The sequence below is a fragment of the Lepus europaeus genome, chromosome 8 (assembly GCF_033115175.1).
Source record: "Lepus europaeus isolate LE1 chromosome 8, mLepTim1.pri, whole genome shotgun sequence".
NCBI classification, from domain to species: Eukaryota; Metazoa; Chordata; class Mammalia; order Lagomorpha; family Leporidae; genus Lepus; species Lepus europaeus.
In genome coordinates, this window is record NC_084834.1 from 107830141 (window position 1) to 107842452 (window position 12312).

Below are 12312 nucleotides of genomic sequence, written 5' to 3' on the forward strand. Positions count from 1 at the left end.
TTAGTAGGCATGACAGTCCTCTGATGTATGTTGACTAACATCTCTGTTTTGTAAATGCAGACCTGAAAGTATTTGTAGAATAATTAATTCTCCCAATGATATACGCATGGTAAATAAGAGGGATAAGTAAAATCATCTAGTATATGAACATTGGATCACTCGTTTAAAATTTTGATTGAAAAAAATAGAATCAAGAAAGAGTTTTGTGTTTGTGATATACTTAATAGGCGTAGCATCACTTTTATATTACCTCTTCTCTTTAGTACTCAAGGTGGAAAGGTCAGTGTTAACCTAAATAAATGAGGGTAGACTACTATGGACTAAATTGTTTCCCTACAAATGTCCATGTCAAACACCTCACCTCTTTGTCCTTCCCTGCCATGTAAAGTAATGTTGGACCTCTCAGTTGCAGAGATGCCCACTTGCTTGGGAGGACGCCCAAAGATCCAGACTCCAGACCAGTTGATGCAAAAAGCACGAGGTTTTATTGAACGTTTGCGCAAACGGGCCCCCACCTCAGGCAGTGAGGAGCCCTGAGCGGCAGTTTCACACAGGTTATATAGGCAACGAATTAGCATATTCCTAATGCGCATGCGTAGGATTGGTCAGTTCAGAGGGACAATTAGCATACCGGAGAATGCTGAGGGAGAGTGCTGAGGGAACGTGCTGAGGGAGAGTGCTGAGGGAGAGTGCTGAGGGAGAGTGCTGAGGAGAGTGCTGAGGGAGAGTGCTGAGGGAACGTGCTGAGGGAGAGTGCTGAGGGAGAGTGCTGAGGGAACGTGCTGAGGAGAGTGCCTAGAGACTCTCTGAAGGGGAGTGGCAGCTCTGCTCTGGGCATGCCTAGAGGTTCTCTGAAGGGGATTGACTTTTCCTTCCCAGAGAACGTCCTGCCCGCTGGACTCTGGGGAACATCTAACCTCTTAAGAAGCCCCTGATATCTGCCCAGGCCTAGTTTCTTGTCCCTCTCCCCCATAAGGGTCCTTCATTCCCTCCTTTTCTTTTTGCAAAGATTTTAATCCTAAAATCTATTGGACCGGCCTGGGGAGAGCCTGCCTCACTGGAGGGAGGGAACTCTGTTCTTGCTGGACTGGGTTGGGTTCCACGTTAACAATTGTGGAGCATGGGGATTGGAAAAACAATGGGGAAAGGCCAGGAACATCATAAATATTAAACAGTTTTTGAAAGTCTTAGCTTGAGTGGGTTCTGAGTGCGCTGGAGCTTCCATTTGGCTGGTCTATCCGGATCCTCGGGGCCCTGGGGAGGTGGTGCTCGCTTCACGTGTGAGGCGTGGACCCAAGCAGCGATTCCGTCGACCTTGAGAGCGGTGGGAGTTGTCAACAGCACAGTGAAGGGGCCTTTCCACCGGGGCTCTAGAGTCTTAGATTGGTGCCTTCGGACATACACAGCATCACCGATTTGGAAAGGATGTGGGATGGTTGTCGTCTCGGGTTGGTAGGCTGCTGCAAGAGGTTTCCAGACCTGGTTCTGGATGATCCGGAGCGCTCTCAACCGGGCCTGTAATTTAGGGGCATCGGCAACGGAGTCACTGGCAAGGTCAAGCAAGCCTGCTACTGGTGGGGGCCCTCCATAAAGGATTTCGTATGGTGTCAGCCCGCAATGAGAGGGCGTGTTTCGGACCCGGAACAACACCATAGGGAGGAGTTGGACCCAGTCTTTAACACCAGTCTCCAACGCTAATTTGGTCAAGGTCTCTTTAATTGTTCTGTTCATTCTTTCTACCTGTCCTGAACTTTGGGGTCTATAGGCACAGTGCAATTTCCAATTTATGCCTAATGCTTTGGCCACCAACTGACTTACCTGGGAGACAAACGCTGGGCCATTGTCGGACCCGATTACCTTAGGCAAGCCGAACCGGGGGAAGATCTCCTCTATGATCTTCTTGACGACCACCCGGGCGGTTTCCCGTTTTGTGGGGAATGCCTCAGTCCATCCGGAGAAGGTGTCTACAAAAACTAGAAGATACTTATTCCCATAACTGCCCGGCCTTATCTCAGTGAATCGACCTCCCAGTTGATTCCTGGTCGGTCTCCTCTTACCCTAGCTCCCTCTGGGAGCTTGAGGTGTCTGGCATTTACCTTGGCACACGGAACACAGGATTCAGTCACCTGCTGGACTAAAGAGTCAAGTCCGGGGATGTAATAAGACTGCCTATCTTCCTGTAAGGCTGCTTTTAGCTTTTTGTGTCCCAAATGAATCCATTGATGGAGGCTGGTAATTATTTCTTTAGCCAATTGGTGTGGCAGGACTATTTTCTCTCCGAGCCTCCAAACCCTTATTTGTTCATCATACTCTGCACCGAGCCGCTGGATCGTATCTAAGTCTTGGTCCGAATAGAGGAAAGGTGGTTCCCTCGATACTTGGGTGGGCTCAATTGTCTTTAACGGGAGCACCTGTTGGCTCAGGGCTGCCGCCCTAGCGGCCTCGTCTGCCATCCTGTTTCCCCTTGCTACGGGGTCGTCTCCTCGTTGGTGCCCGGGGCAATGAATTATACTCAACATTTTGGGCAGGAACAGGGCCTGTAGAAGATCTAGGATTTCCTGCTTATTTTTAATGTCCTTGCCTGCTGAGGTTAAGAGGCCCCTTAGCCGGTATATCTCCCCATGTACATGGGCAGTGGCGAAAGCATACCGACTGTCTGTGTAAATGTTGACCTTTTTGTCTTGTGCCAGTTTTAAAGCTTGAGTTAAGGCTATGAGCTCGGCTTTTTGAGCAGAAGTTCCAGGCTTTAAGGCACTTGACCAGATAACAGTTTTTCCATCCACCACCGCTGCCCCAGCCCTCCGCTCACCGTTCTGTAGAAAGCTGCTCCCATCCGTGAACCAGGTCATTTCGGCATCCGGCAGAGGCTGGTCGGTTAGGTCTTTTCGGGTGCCGTGGGCCTCAGCCAGGATTTGGTGACAGTTATGGATTACCTGGGCCTGGGGCCCCAGTTCCGGGAGCAGGGTGGCCGGGTTTAAAGAGGTGGCAGTCCCAAACCGGACCCGCTCTGAGTTTAATAACATAGTCTGGTAATGAGTTATCCGAGCATTTGAGAGCCACCGATCTGGTGGCTGGCGGATAACTGTCTCCACAGCATGAGGTGCCACTATGGTGAGAGGTTGGCCTAGAGTCAATTTATCCGAGTCTTTCACCAGAACTGCCACGGCCGCTATCATGCGGAGGCACAGAGGCCAGCCGGCCGCTACATTGTCTAGCTTTTTTGAAAAGTATGCCACCGGCTTTTTCCAGGGTCCAAGCATTTGTGTTAGCACTCCCTTCGCCACTCCCTTGTTCTCATCCACGTATAATGTGAAGGGCTTGGTCATATCAGGGAGGCTCAGGGCTGGGGCTGACAACAGGGCCTTTTTTATGTTGTCAAACGCCCGCTGTTGCTCTTCTCTCCATTGAAAGGGAGCGCTGGAATTCGTGAGGGGGTACAATGGGGCTGCCAGCTCCGCAAACCCAGGAATCCAAAGGCGGCAGAATCCCGCACTCCCGAGGAATTCCCGCATCTTTCTGGCATCGGTGGGGGGTGGAATTAGAGCAACCACCCTTTTTCGGCTCTCTGTCAGCCACCGTTGCCCTCCTTCTAGGAGGTAGCCTAGGTAGGCCACCTGTTTCTGACATATTTGGGCCTTTTTCGCGGAGGCTCGATAGCCCAATTCCCCCAGTCTCTGTAGCAGGGCCCCGGTACCTTTTAGGCAGTCCTGCTCAGTTTCAGCGGCAAGGAGGAGGTCGTCCACATATTGCAGGAGGACCAGGTCCGGATGGTTGACTCGGAAGTCGGCCAAATCTAGGTGCAGAGCTTCGTCAAACAAGGTAGGCGAGTTTTTAAATCCTTGGGGCAACCTTGTCCAGGTGAGTTGTCCTGAAAACCCGGTCTCTGGGTCTTTCCACTCAAAAGCAAAGATGGATTGGCTCTGAGGGCTCAGTCTTAAACAAAAGAATGCATCTTTTAGATCTAACACAGTGTACCATACGTGGGTCGGAGGCAAGGTACTTAGCAGATTGTAGGGGTTGGGCACTGTGGGATGCATATCCTCCGTTCTCCTGTTAACCTCCCGCAAGTCCTGTACCGGGCGGTAGTCACCCGTACCAGGCTTCTTTACTGGTAGTAGGGGGGTGTTCCAAGGTGAACGACAAGGTTTTAAAATGCCTAGGTGTAACAGTCTCTGGATATGTGGCCGGATACCTTCCTTAGCTTCCTTGCCCATCGGATATTGACGAACTGACACGGGAATGGCCGTGGGCTTCAGATCTATGATCAAGGGAGGCCGGTTGACGGCCAGCCCTATTCCCGCAGTCTCTGCCCAGGCCTGAGGAAAATCTGTGAGCCACTTGGGGTCCAGGGGAGCCATGGTGGACGAGGGCCTCTCGAATAATCGGTGTTCGTCCTCCAAGCGTAGTGTTAATACCTGGAGGGGCCGCCCTCCTGAGTCTGTGATGGTAGCTCCTTTCTCATGGAAGTGAATTTGGGCTCCTACCTTCGAGAGTAGGTCCCTGCCCAGGAGGGGGTAGGGGCAGTCTGGCACTAGTAAGAACGAGTGTGTCACAAGTCCTGTACTTAACTGGATCTCTCGATTGGTTGTCCAGCGACATAACTTCCCTCCAGTTGCCCCCTGAACCCAGGAAGTCTTGGAGCTTAAAGGCCCTTTTTCTGAAGTCAGTACCGAGTGCTGGGCTCCCGTGTCAATCAGGAAGGTTACCGGTCTGCCCCCCACTTCAAGGGTTATCCTGGGCTCAGGGGGGGGCTCCTGGCCCTGACTCACCTAGTCGTCTTCTTCCAGGGACAGGATTGGAACTGGTCTCTTCTTTGGTCCCTGTGTTTTCTTCGGGCAGTCTTTGACCCAGTGTCCTCTTTCTTTACAATAGGCACATTGATCTCTTTCCACCCGAGGCTTTCGTTTGTCTCCCAAGTCCCTATTCTTTCCTGGTCTACTCCTTTCTGTATCCTGCACTACGGTGGCCAAAATTCTACTAAGCTCTCGATTACGTCTTTTGTCTCTTTTGTCTTCCCTTTCCTCCTGCTCCTTGCGGATCCTTTCCTCCTTCTCCTCTCGGGTCTCCCTTTTGTTGTAAATCTTTTCTGCCTCCTTCATTAAATCTTGTATAGTATACCCCTGAAGCCCCTCTAGCCACTGCAATTTATTGCGGATGTCCGGCGCTGACTGTCCTATAAAGGACATGATTACATCTCCCTGCCGGTCCTCTGCCAGGGGGTCAAACGGGGTGTACATACGGTAGGCTTCCATTAATCTTTCTAGGAAGCCTGCCGGCGTTTCCTCAGCCCCCTGTACTACTGCACGTACCTTGGCCAAATTGGTGGGGCGCTTTCCAGCCCCTCTGAGACCCGCAAGGAGAATCTGGCGGTAAAGACGAAGTCGCTCCCTACCAGCAACGGTGGTGTAGTCCCAATCAGGACGGGTTAAGGGAAACGCCTCCTCGATTTCGTTTGGCAGTAGGGTCGGTCGGCCATCTGCTCCAGGGACGTTTTTCCGTGCCTCAAGGTAGACACGCTGCTTTTCCTCAGTAGTGAGGAGGGTCTGCAGAAGCTGCTGACAATCATCCCAGGTGGGCTGATGAGTCAATAAAATTGACTCGATCAGCCCAGTCAGAGCCTGGGGGTCCTGAGAGAAAGAGGGGTTATGGGTTTTCCAATTGTAAAGATCGGAAGCAGAAAATGGCCAGTACTGCATCTGGCCAGCCACCGAGCGAAGAGGAAAGGCCTGCGAAGTCCAGACGCTTCCCGAGACCCCTGCCTGCCCCCGACGGAGGCGCAGGCGGCTGGAGGGCAGGGAAGGCGCTGAGACTTCTTCCCCTGCCCTCGTGGAATCAGGGGATGGTGCAGAAGGTTGCACATCCCGCTCTGGTTGTTGTGGGGGTTCCTGCGGGGGAGCGGGCTGGCCGGGAAGATAGGGTGGGGGAGAGTCAAAGAGCAGAAAGTCCTGATCAGCCGGAAGAACCGGTGGCTTGTCAGGTTTTGGATCTCGAATCTCCTTCAGAGGGTATAGGGAGGAGGTTGGCACAACCGGGATAGGAGGAGGGGGTATCGGGGAGGAAGGTATTAAAGGAGTTGGGGATGGCCGAGGAAGGGGTAACGGGGTCCGTATGGGCTCCGTCGGGAAGGAGAAGGGTTTTATCCAGGGAGGGGGGTTACGTGAAAGATCCTCCCACGTGGTAATGTAGGGCACCTGATCAGGGTGTCCATTGGATCCTGGCTGAAAGACTCGCGCCTTAATCTGTAAAATAATATCGAGGTTAAAAGTGCCATTCCTTGGCCAGCCGACCTCGAAGGCCGGCCACTCTGAGGAACAGAATTTTGCCCATTGTTTCCTTTTAACCTCCACTGAGAGGTGGCGCGCGCGTTCTCGAACGTCCTTCCAGTGATCTAGAGTGAGACTTAAAGGGGTGGTTATTTGTTGACCCATGGGTGCAAGGATTTCAGCCCAAACAAAAAGAACAGCCAATGCACAGACACATACAGTAAGCAAGACAAACCACATGGCTAGGACAAATCGAACGCTATTGCGCTATTTTTGGGAGCGACTGCCTGACCAGCCCTCCCCGGGAAGGAGGGAGACTTGGTCTCCGACCCACCTCCAGACCACCCCGGGAGCGTCTTCCAGGGGAATGGACCGAGGGTTTCCCCTTCTGGTCTCACAAACCGGAGCGTCCTCCGGGGAACGGACCAGGGGTTGCTGGGCACGCCTGCCTCCCCCACTGGTCTCACAGAGTCAGGTACTGGCCAGTCAGAACACTCAAGACGAAGAACAACAAACAGAAAACACTTAATCGTACCTCCAACTGGTCCTCAGGGAATGGGTCTGAGGGCGACCTAAAATCCCCGTACGGGCCACCAAATGTTGGACCTCTCAGTTGCAGAGATGCCCACTTGCTTGGGAGGACGCCCAAAGATCCAGACTCCAGACCAGTTGATGCAAAAAGCACGAGGTTTTATTGAACGTTTGCGCAAACGGGCCCCCACCTCAGGCAGTGAGGAGCCCTGAGCGGCAGTTTCACACAGGTTATATAGGCAACGAATTAGCATATTCCTAATGCGCATGCGTAGGATTGGTCAGTTCAGAGGGACAATTAGCATACCGGAGAATGCTGAGGGAGAGTGCTGAGGGAACGTGCTGAGGGAGAGTGCTGAGGGAGAGTGCTGAGGGAGAGTGCTGAGGAGAGTGCTGAGGGAGAGTGCTGAGGGAACGTGCTGAGGAGAGTGCTGAGGGAACTTGCTGAGGGAGAGTGCTGAGGGAACGTGCTGAGGAGAGTGCTGAGGAGAGTGCTGAGGAGAGTGCTGAGGGAACGTGCTGAGGGAGAGTGCTGAGGGAGAGTGCTGAGGGAACGTGCTGAGGAGAGTGCCTAGAGACTCTCTGAAGGGGAGTGGCAGCTCTGCTCTGGGCATGCCTAGAGGTTCTCTGAAGGGGATTGACTTTTCCTTCCCAGAGAACGTCCTGCCCGCTGGACTCTGGGGAACATCTAACCTCTTAAGAAGCCCCTGATATCTGCCCAGGCCTAGTTTCTTGTCCCTCTCCCCCATAAGGGTCCTTCAGTAACAGTGGGGAGACATTTGTCTACAAGACAAAAAAGGGGGTTAGATCAGAAATACTGGCTGATCTTGGGCTTATAGTATACTTCACTGTAAACAAAGTAAACCTCTTTTCTTTACACATTACCTGACTCCAGGTGCTTTCTATATGAACAGAAAATGGCATGAAAACTATGATTATAATATTATGTTCCAGTTTGGGGAGATTGTACCATTTGTAGAAACTATATCAAAGATTTTTTGTTTCCTCAATTTCATGTGTATTTATAATAATCTCATATTATTTTTGAAAAAAATTAACAGTTGGGTCATTTTAGAAATTAGTGTGGCAGATTATCAGTTATGGCATGAGCCTAGAACCATGACATCATAATAGGAAGTTGTCCTGACTGCTACAGAATTCTTGATGCTTCTGGGTTTTTCTACAGTGTTCTGCCAAGAGCTACAGACAGTATGAATTTTCTGTGCCAAGGATTAAAGAAAAAGCTCTTCTGAAGAACCAAAGTGACTCCATTTTAAAACAATAAAAAAGCAGCCTCTGTTTCCCATAGCAGACCCGAGTCCTTATAAAAGCAGGCATTCAGGCATTCTGGAGATATCAAAGCTCACCAGGGACAGCTAGCTCGGTAGACCAAGGACAGCACAGTAGATATTGCTAAACAAAGTGGCTCCCTGCACCCAAAGCTTCCGTGCTGTGAACCTCTGCTGTAACTCCCTATACCCAGAGCTTCCATGCTGTATGTAACTCTTTTTTCCTGCTGATGTAGCCCTTTTTTTCCTTTAAAAACTCTCCCAAACAAAGACCAGGGCCTCACTCCTTCCTCCGCTGTGCCGGTTGGTTGGATGGGGTCCCTGTCGCGGCTTGTACTCCCGAATAAACCTTGCTTTTGCAGTTCAGTGTGATCGACTCTCTGGGGGTCTCTGCGGGGATCTAACGATCTGGGCACAACATATTTTTTGGTGCCCAACACTTCACATCAACCCAAAAAGTGGTCTAAGTTTTTGGAAGTTCATCTAAACATACACAATATAAGGTAATCTTTTCATATACTGTTTTGGATCATCCAATTGCACTGGTCGTCTCAGGAAGTGTTCTAACTCATGTCCCCTAAAACATAAAAGTAGTTCATGATTTCAAAAAGCTACTCATGTTCCTAAGAATTTGTTTTGCTGAACTGGAGATAACATACTTTGCATTCTCAGGTGATATTCCTTATTCAATGAAAAAAAAGTTTCTGTAAGCCTCTGAAAATAGCTGCTCTATTTATGAAACAGTTTTATATTTTCTTTGGTTTATTTGGTTTTATGTAGTGTGATTACAGAGCTCTATTGGAACATGGTCACAAACCAAAAAACTTGTAACAAAGCATGAGCTTGTTTTTAGAAATTTTTAGATGCTTCCAGAATTTGATGTTCTTTAGCACTTTGGTTCACAGAATTTTAATAGTAAGAATGGAATCAATTTATCATAACCTTCAGTTATGTACAGTTTTATAACATAAAACCAAGTTTTAATTCTCATAAATTGTGTAGGTAAGGTGTATTGTATATCACATCACTAATGTAAAAAGAGTGTTCAAAGTTCCTTCAAGAATCATCCTTGTGGCTCTTGGATCCACCCTCTGGGCACTTGATCCTGCCCTCTGCACTTTTGGTACTTACGTTTACATGAATAGTACAATGTTTATGTATTTTATTTCATTTTATCAGTGCATCTTCTTTTTGTGGAATTTTGGGGTATGACAGCCTTATTTCATTTTTCATGCTTTCTGTCCCTCTCAGTTCAAGCTGGCAGTGTTTATGCTGATACAAAGAACTTCTTGATTTTCCTAAGGGTGTTATGGGTATCACTTCATTAGATAGAAGTCAGCTCTACAAGTCTTTAGAAGACAGAGCCCTCTGAATTTCTGCTTCCTGCCTGAGATGGCTGAGAGACAATGCCTTCAGCTTTGTAGAGTTCCTCTGGTTGGCTTGAGGGGATCTGAGAGCCACACCTTTCATCCTTTCAAAGCATATTCATTGACTGAACCTTCTCATCTCTTTAGCTTTTTGACCCTTTAGTAACTATATGGCAACCACAAACTCTTTTTTTTTTTTGTGCCACACTTTCTGAAGCATCATCTTCACATCTTGACATCTTTTACATCTAGATAGCCTGAGAATTCCCTAAATCATGATATGCTGGTTGTATTTTTAGTAATATTCATTCACTGTGTCTTTCTCTTCTCGTTTTTCCATGGACAGCAAGAGAGAAAGAGGTTGCTTTTTGAATACTTTACTTGGGAATCTCTACTTCTTGTTTCCAAGTTCAACATAGAAAAAGTCTATTCTCCACATCACTACAGGACAGAATTCTATGTACTTTTGTTTTCTAGCAAGTATCTCCTTTTGTACAGTTTTTAAGATATTTTTTCTTGTTCCAGAATTTGGTAGTGACCCTGGTATTCATAAGGGAATTACTTTTTCTCTTTAGTGCTTCTCAGTACCCTCTAAGCCCTCACTAGGAAAATGTTTAATTAAGTCCATAATTCTCTAACAGGGTATTCAGGACAATCTATTCTTTTTCTCTCTTGTGTTCCTCAAAGTCATGTTTTATGAGGCTACACCAATTACCATAAACCTAGTGGCTTAAACTCACAGTCCCATAGGTTATATGTTTAAGCAGCCTTCTCTGGGTCTTTTGCTTAGAATCCCTTAAGCCTGGTCAAGGGGTTGGCAGTCTGTATGCTTACTGAAGACTCTAGGCTGGCATCTACTTCTGAGCCATTAGATCTTTGGCTGAATTCAGCTAGTTGAGGTTGAAGTACTAGGTTTTTCTCTTCCCTATGGCTATCACTTGGGAAACAGTACTAGTTTCTAGGATCTGGCTATATTCCCTTTCTGTTCCAGCTCCCTAACTGACACAGAAGACATTTTCTGATTTTGAGTCCCATAGGATAAATTGTGCTTACTAGGATAATCTCCCTATGCCAAGGTTTCTAATGTTAATTATATCTTCATGGTCTCTTGCAATGTGGCACACCGTAGATTTTGGGGATTAGGGTGTGAGGATCTTTGGTGGGAGAATTTGTCCTATCACAGCCCTCCAAATAAGAGCTTCTCCCATCCTCCTACCTTGTATTTTCTAGGTCACCAATGACTTCATATTACTAAATCTAGTGGTCAATTCTCTGTAACCATCTGCCTGACCCTTCTATACACCATTTGTTATGGCTAACTGCTTCTTCCTTACCATGCTTACCCTTCAAACTTTTCATTCTTCCCTTTTCTGACACATCTCTGCGCTGTTCTTTTCTCCACCTCCAGGAGCTAGCTCACCCTAAGATCCCATCCTTGAATGTGTTTACCATCCAACTCCCTGGTTGTCCTCTTCTCTTAATATGTTTAAAAAGTAAGTTATGGGGGGGAATCCATAAGCTGTACTTTGGAAATTTATATTCATTAAAGAAAAGATAAAAAAAAAGTAAAATGCCACTAAGTTGATAGTTGTAGATCCCCATTTGGAGGAGTGAGACTCTAATTTTTAGCATTGTGCCACTCCTTACAGTTACATGTAACTCTATACTGTGTTTAACCAGTAACCAGCTGTTCTGTGTTCTTTGTTGTATAGCTGAGACAACTCTTCCCCCTAAATGGAACCCAAAGCTGAGACCACCACATCACTGCATGGTGCCAATCATATCATATTGTTTAAGACCCTCTGAAACTCAAAAAATATAGTAGGTGGAAGCAACAATTATTCCTTGTGCAGCATTGGGTTGCTTATGTCCAATTCCATGAATAGATACACTTCCTGTTCTCATGTTAAGAATAAGACATACTTACCACAGAAAGCTGCCTTTTCATGAACTCTTATGGTAAGGAAATAGTGTTCTTTATTTTCATTTTGCAGATATTTTCATTACTTACTTATTTCACAAGTATTTTCAGAGTTTCTGGATTGATAATGAGACAGATGGGATCCCTCTTTCCTGAGGCCTATAAATAATAAAATAAGATAGGCAATTGCATGTTGTTATACATACTTTAGATAAGAACACCAATAGATACTACGGGGAGAAGAATAAGTCAAGGTTTTAGAGAAGCATCACATTAGAGCGTCTTTGAGATGATAACACAGATGTTATACCCGGACTGGACGCCCTAAATTCCAAGCTGAGCAAATAGGAAAGCTAGGGTTGGTGCAACGTGGTCCTTTGACAGGAAGGCTTTAGGGAAGGCTGATGTCACTGGAACTTACTGCATGGGAGCGTGATGACAGATATGAGACTGAAGAAGTGCTCAAGGATCTGGTCTTATGATGCTCAAAAACCCTAGTGAAATATTATAGTGAAGGGTTGTACAATAAAGGAGTGTCTATACCATTCCAATGCTTCTACTGTACTATTTTGCCTGCTGGCAGATAATGAGTTGGAGAGCAGGCAGCAGTCAAGCAGGGAGACCAGGTAGGGACAGATTTTCCCTGAATGGTTTCAACACTGTTTGGGATGCATTAATTCCACATCAGCGTTCGTGGGTTTGAGTTTGGCTCTGCACCACATTCCAGCTCCCTGTTAATGCACACCTTGGGAGACTATGATGATGGTTCAAGTTGTTGAGTACTTATCACCTCTGTGGGAGACCTAGATGAATTTCTATCTCCTACCTCAGCCATTAGGAGAATTTGGGGAATGAAACAGTATATGTGAATACTGTGTTGTCTCTGTCAGTGTCTGTGTATGTGTCTGTCTCTGACTCTCAAATAAATAAAACGTGAAGCA

The 12312-nt window shown here is 47.4% G+C and overlaps 1 protein-coding gene across 1 annotated transcript; it reads right to left on the reverse strand.

Annotated features, from left to right (window-relative positions):
• On the reverse strand, nucleotides 1–11398 carry LOC133765349 (uncharacterized). The gene is given in 4 exon segments (XM_062198933.1): nucleotides 1–43; nucleotides 1691–1964; nucleotides 2810–5690; nucleotides 11378–11398. Coding segments are annotated over 4 exon segments (3219 nt in total).
• Between the last annotated feature and the right edge of the window lie 914 nt (nucleotides 11399–12312).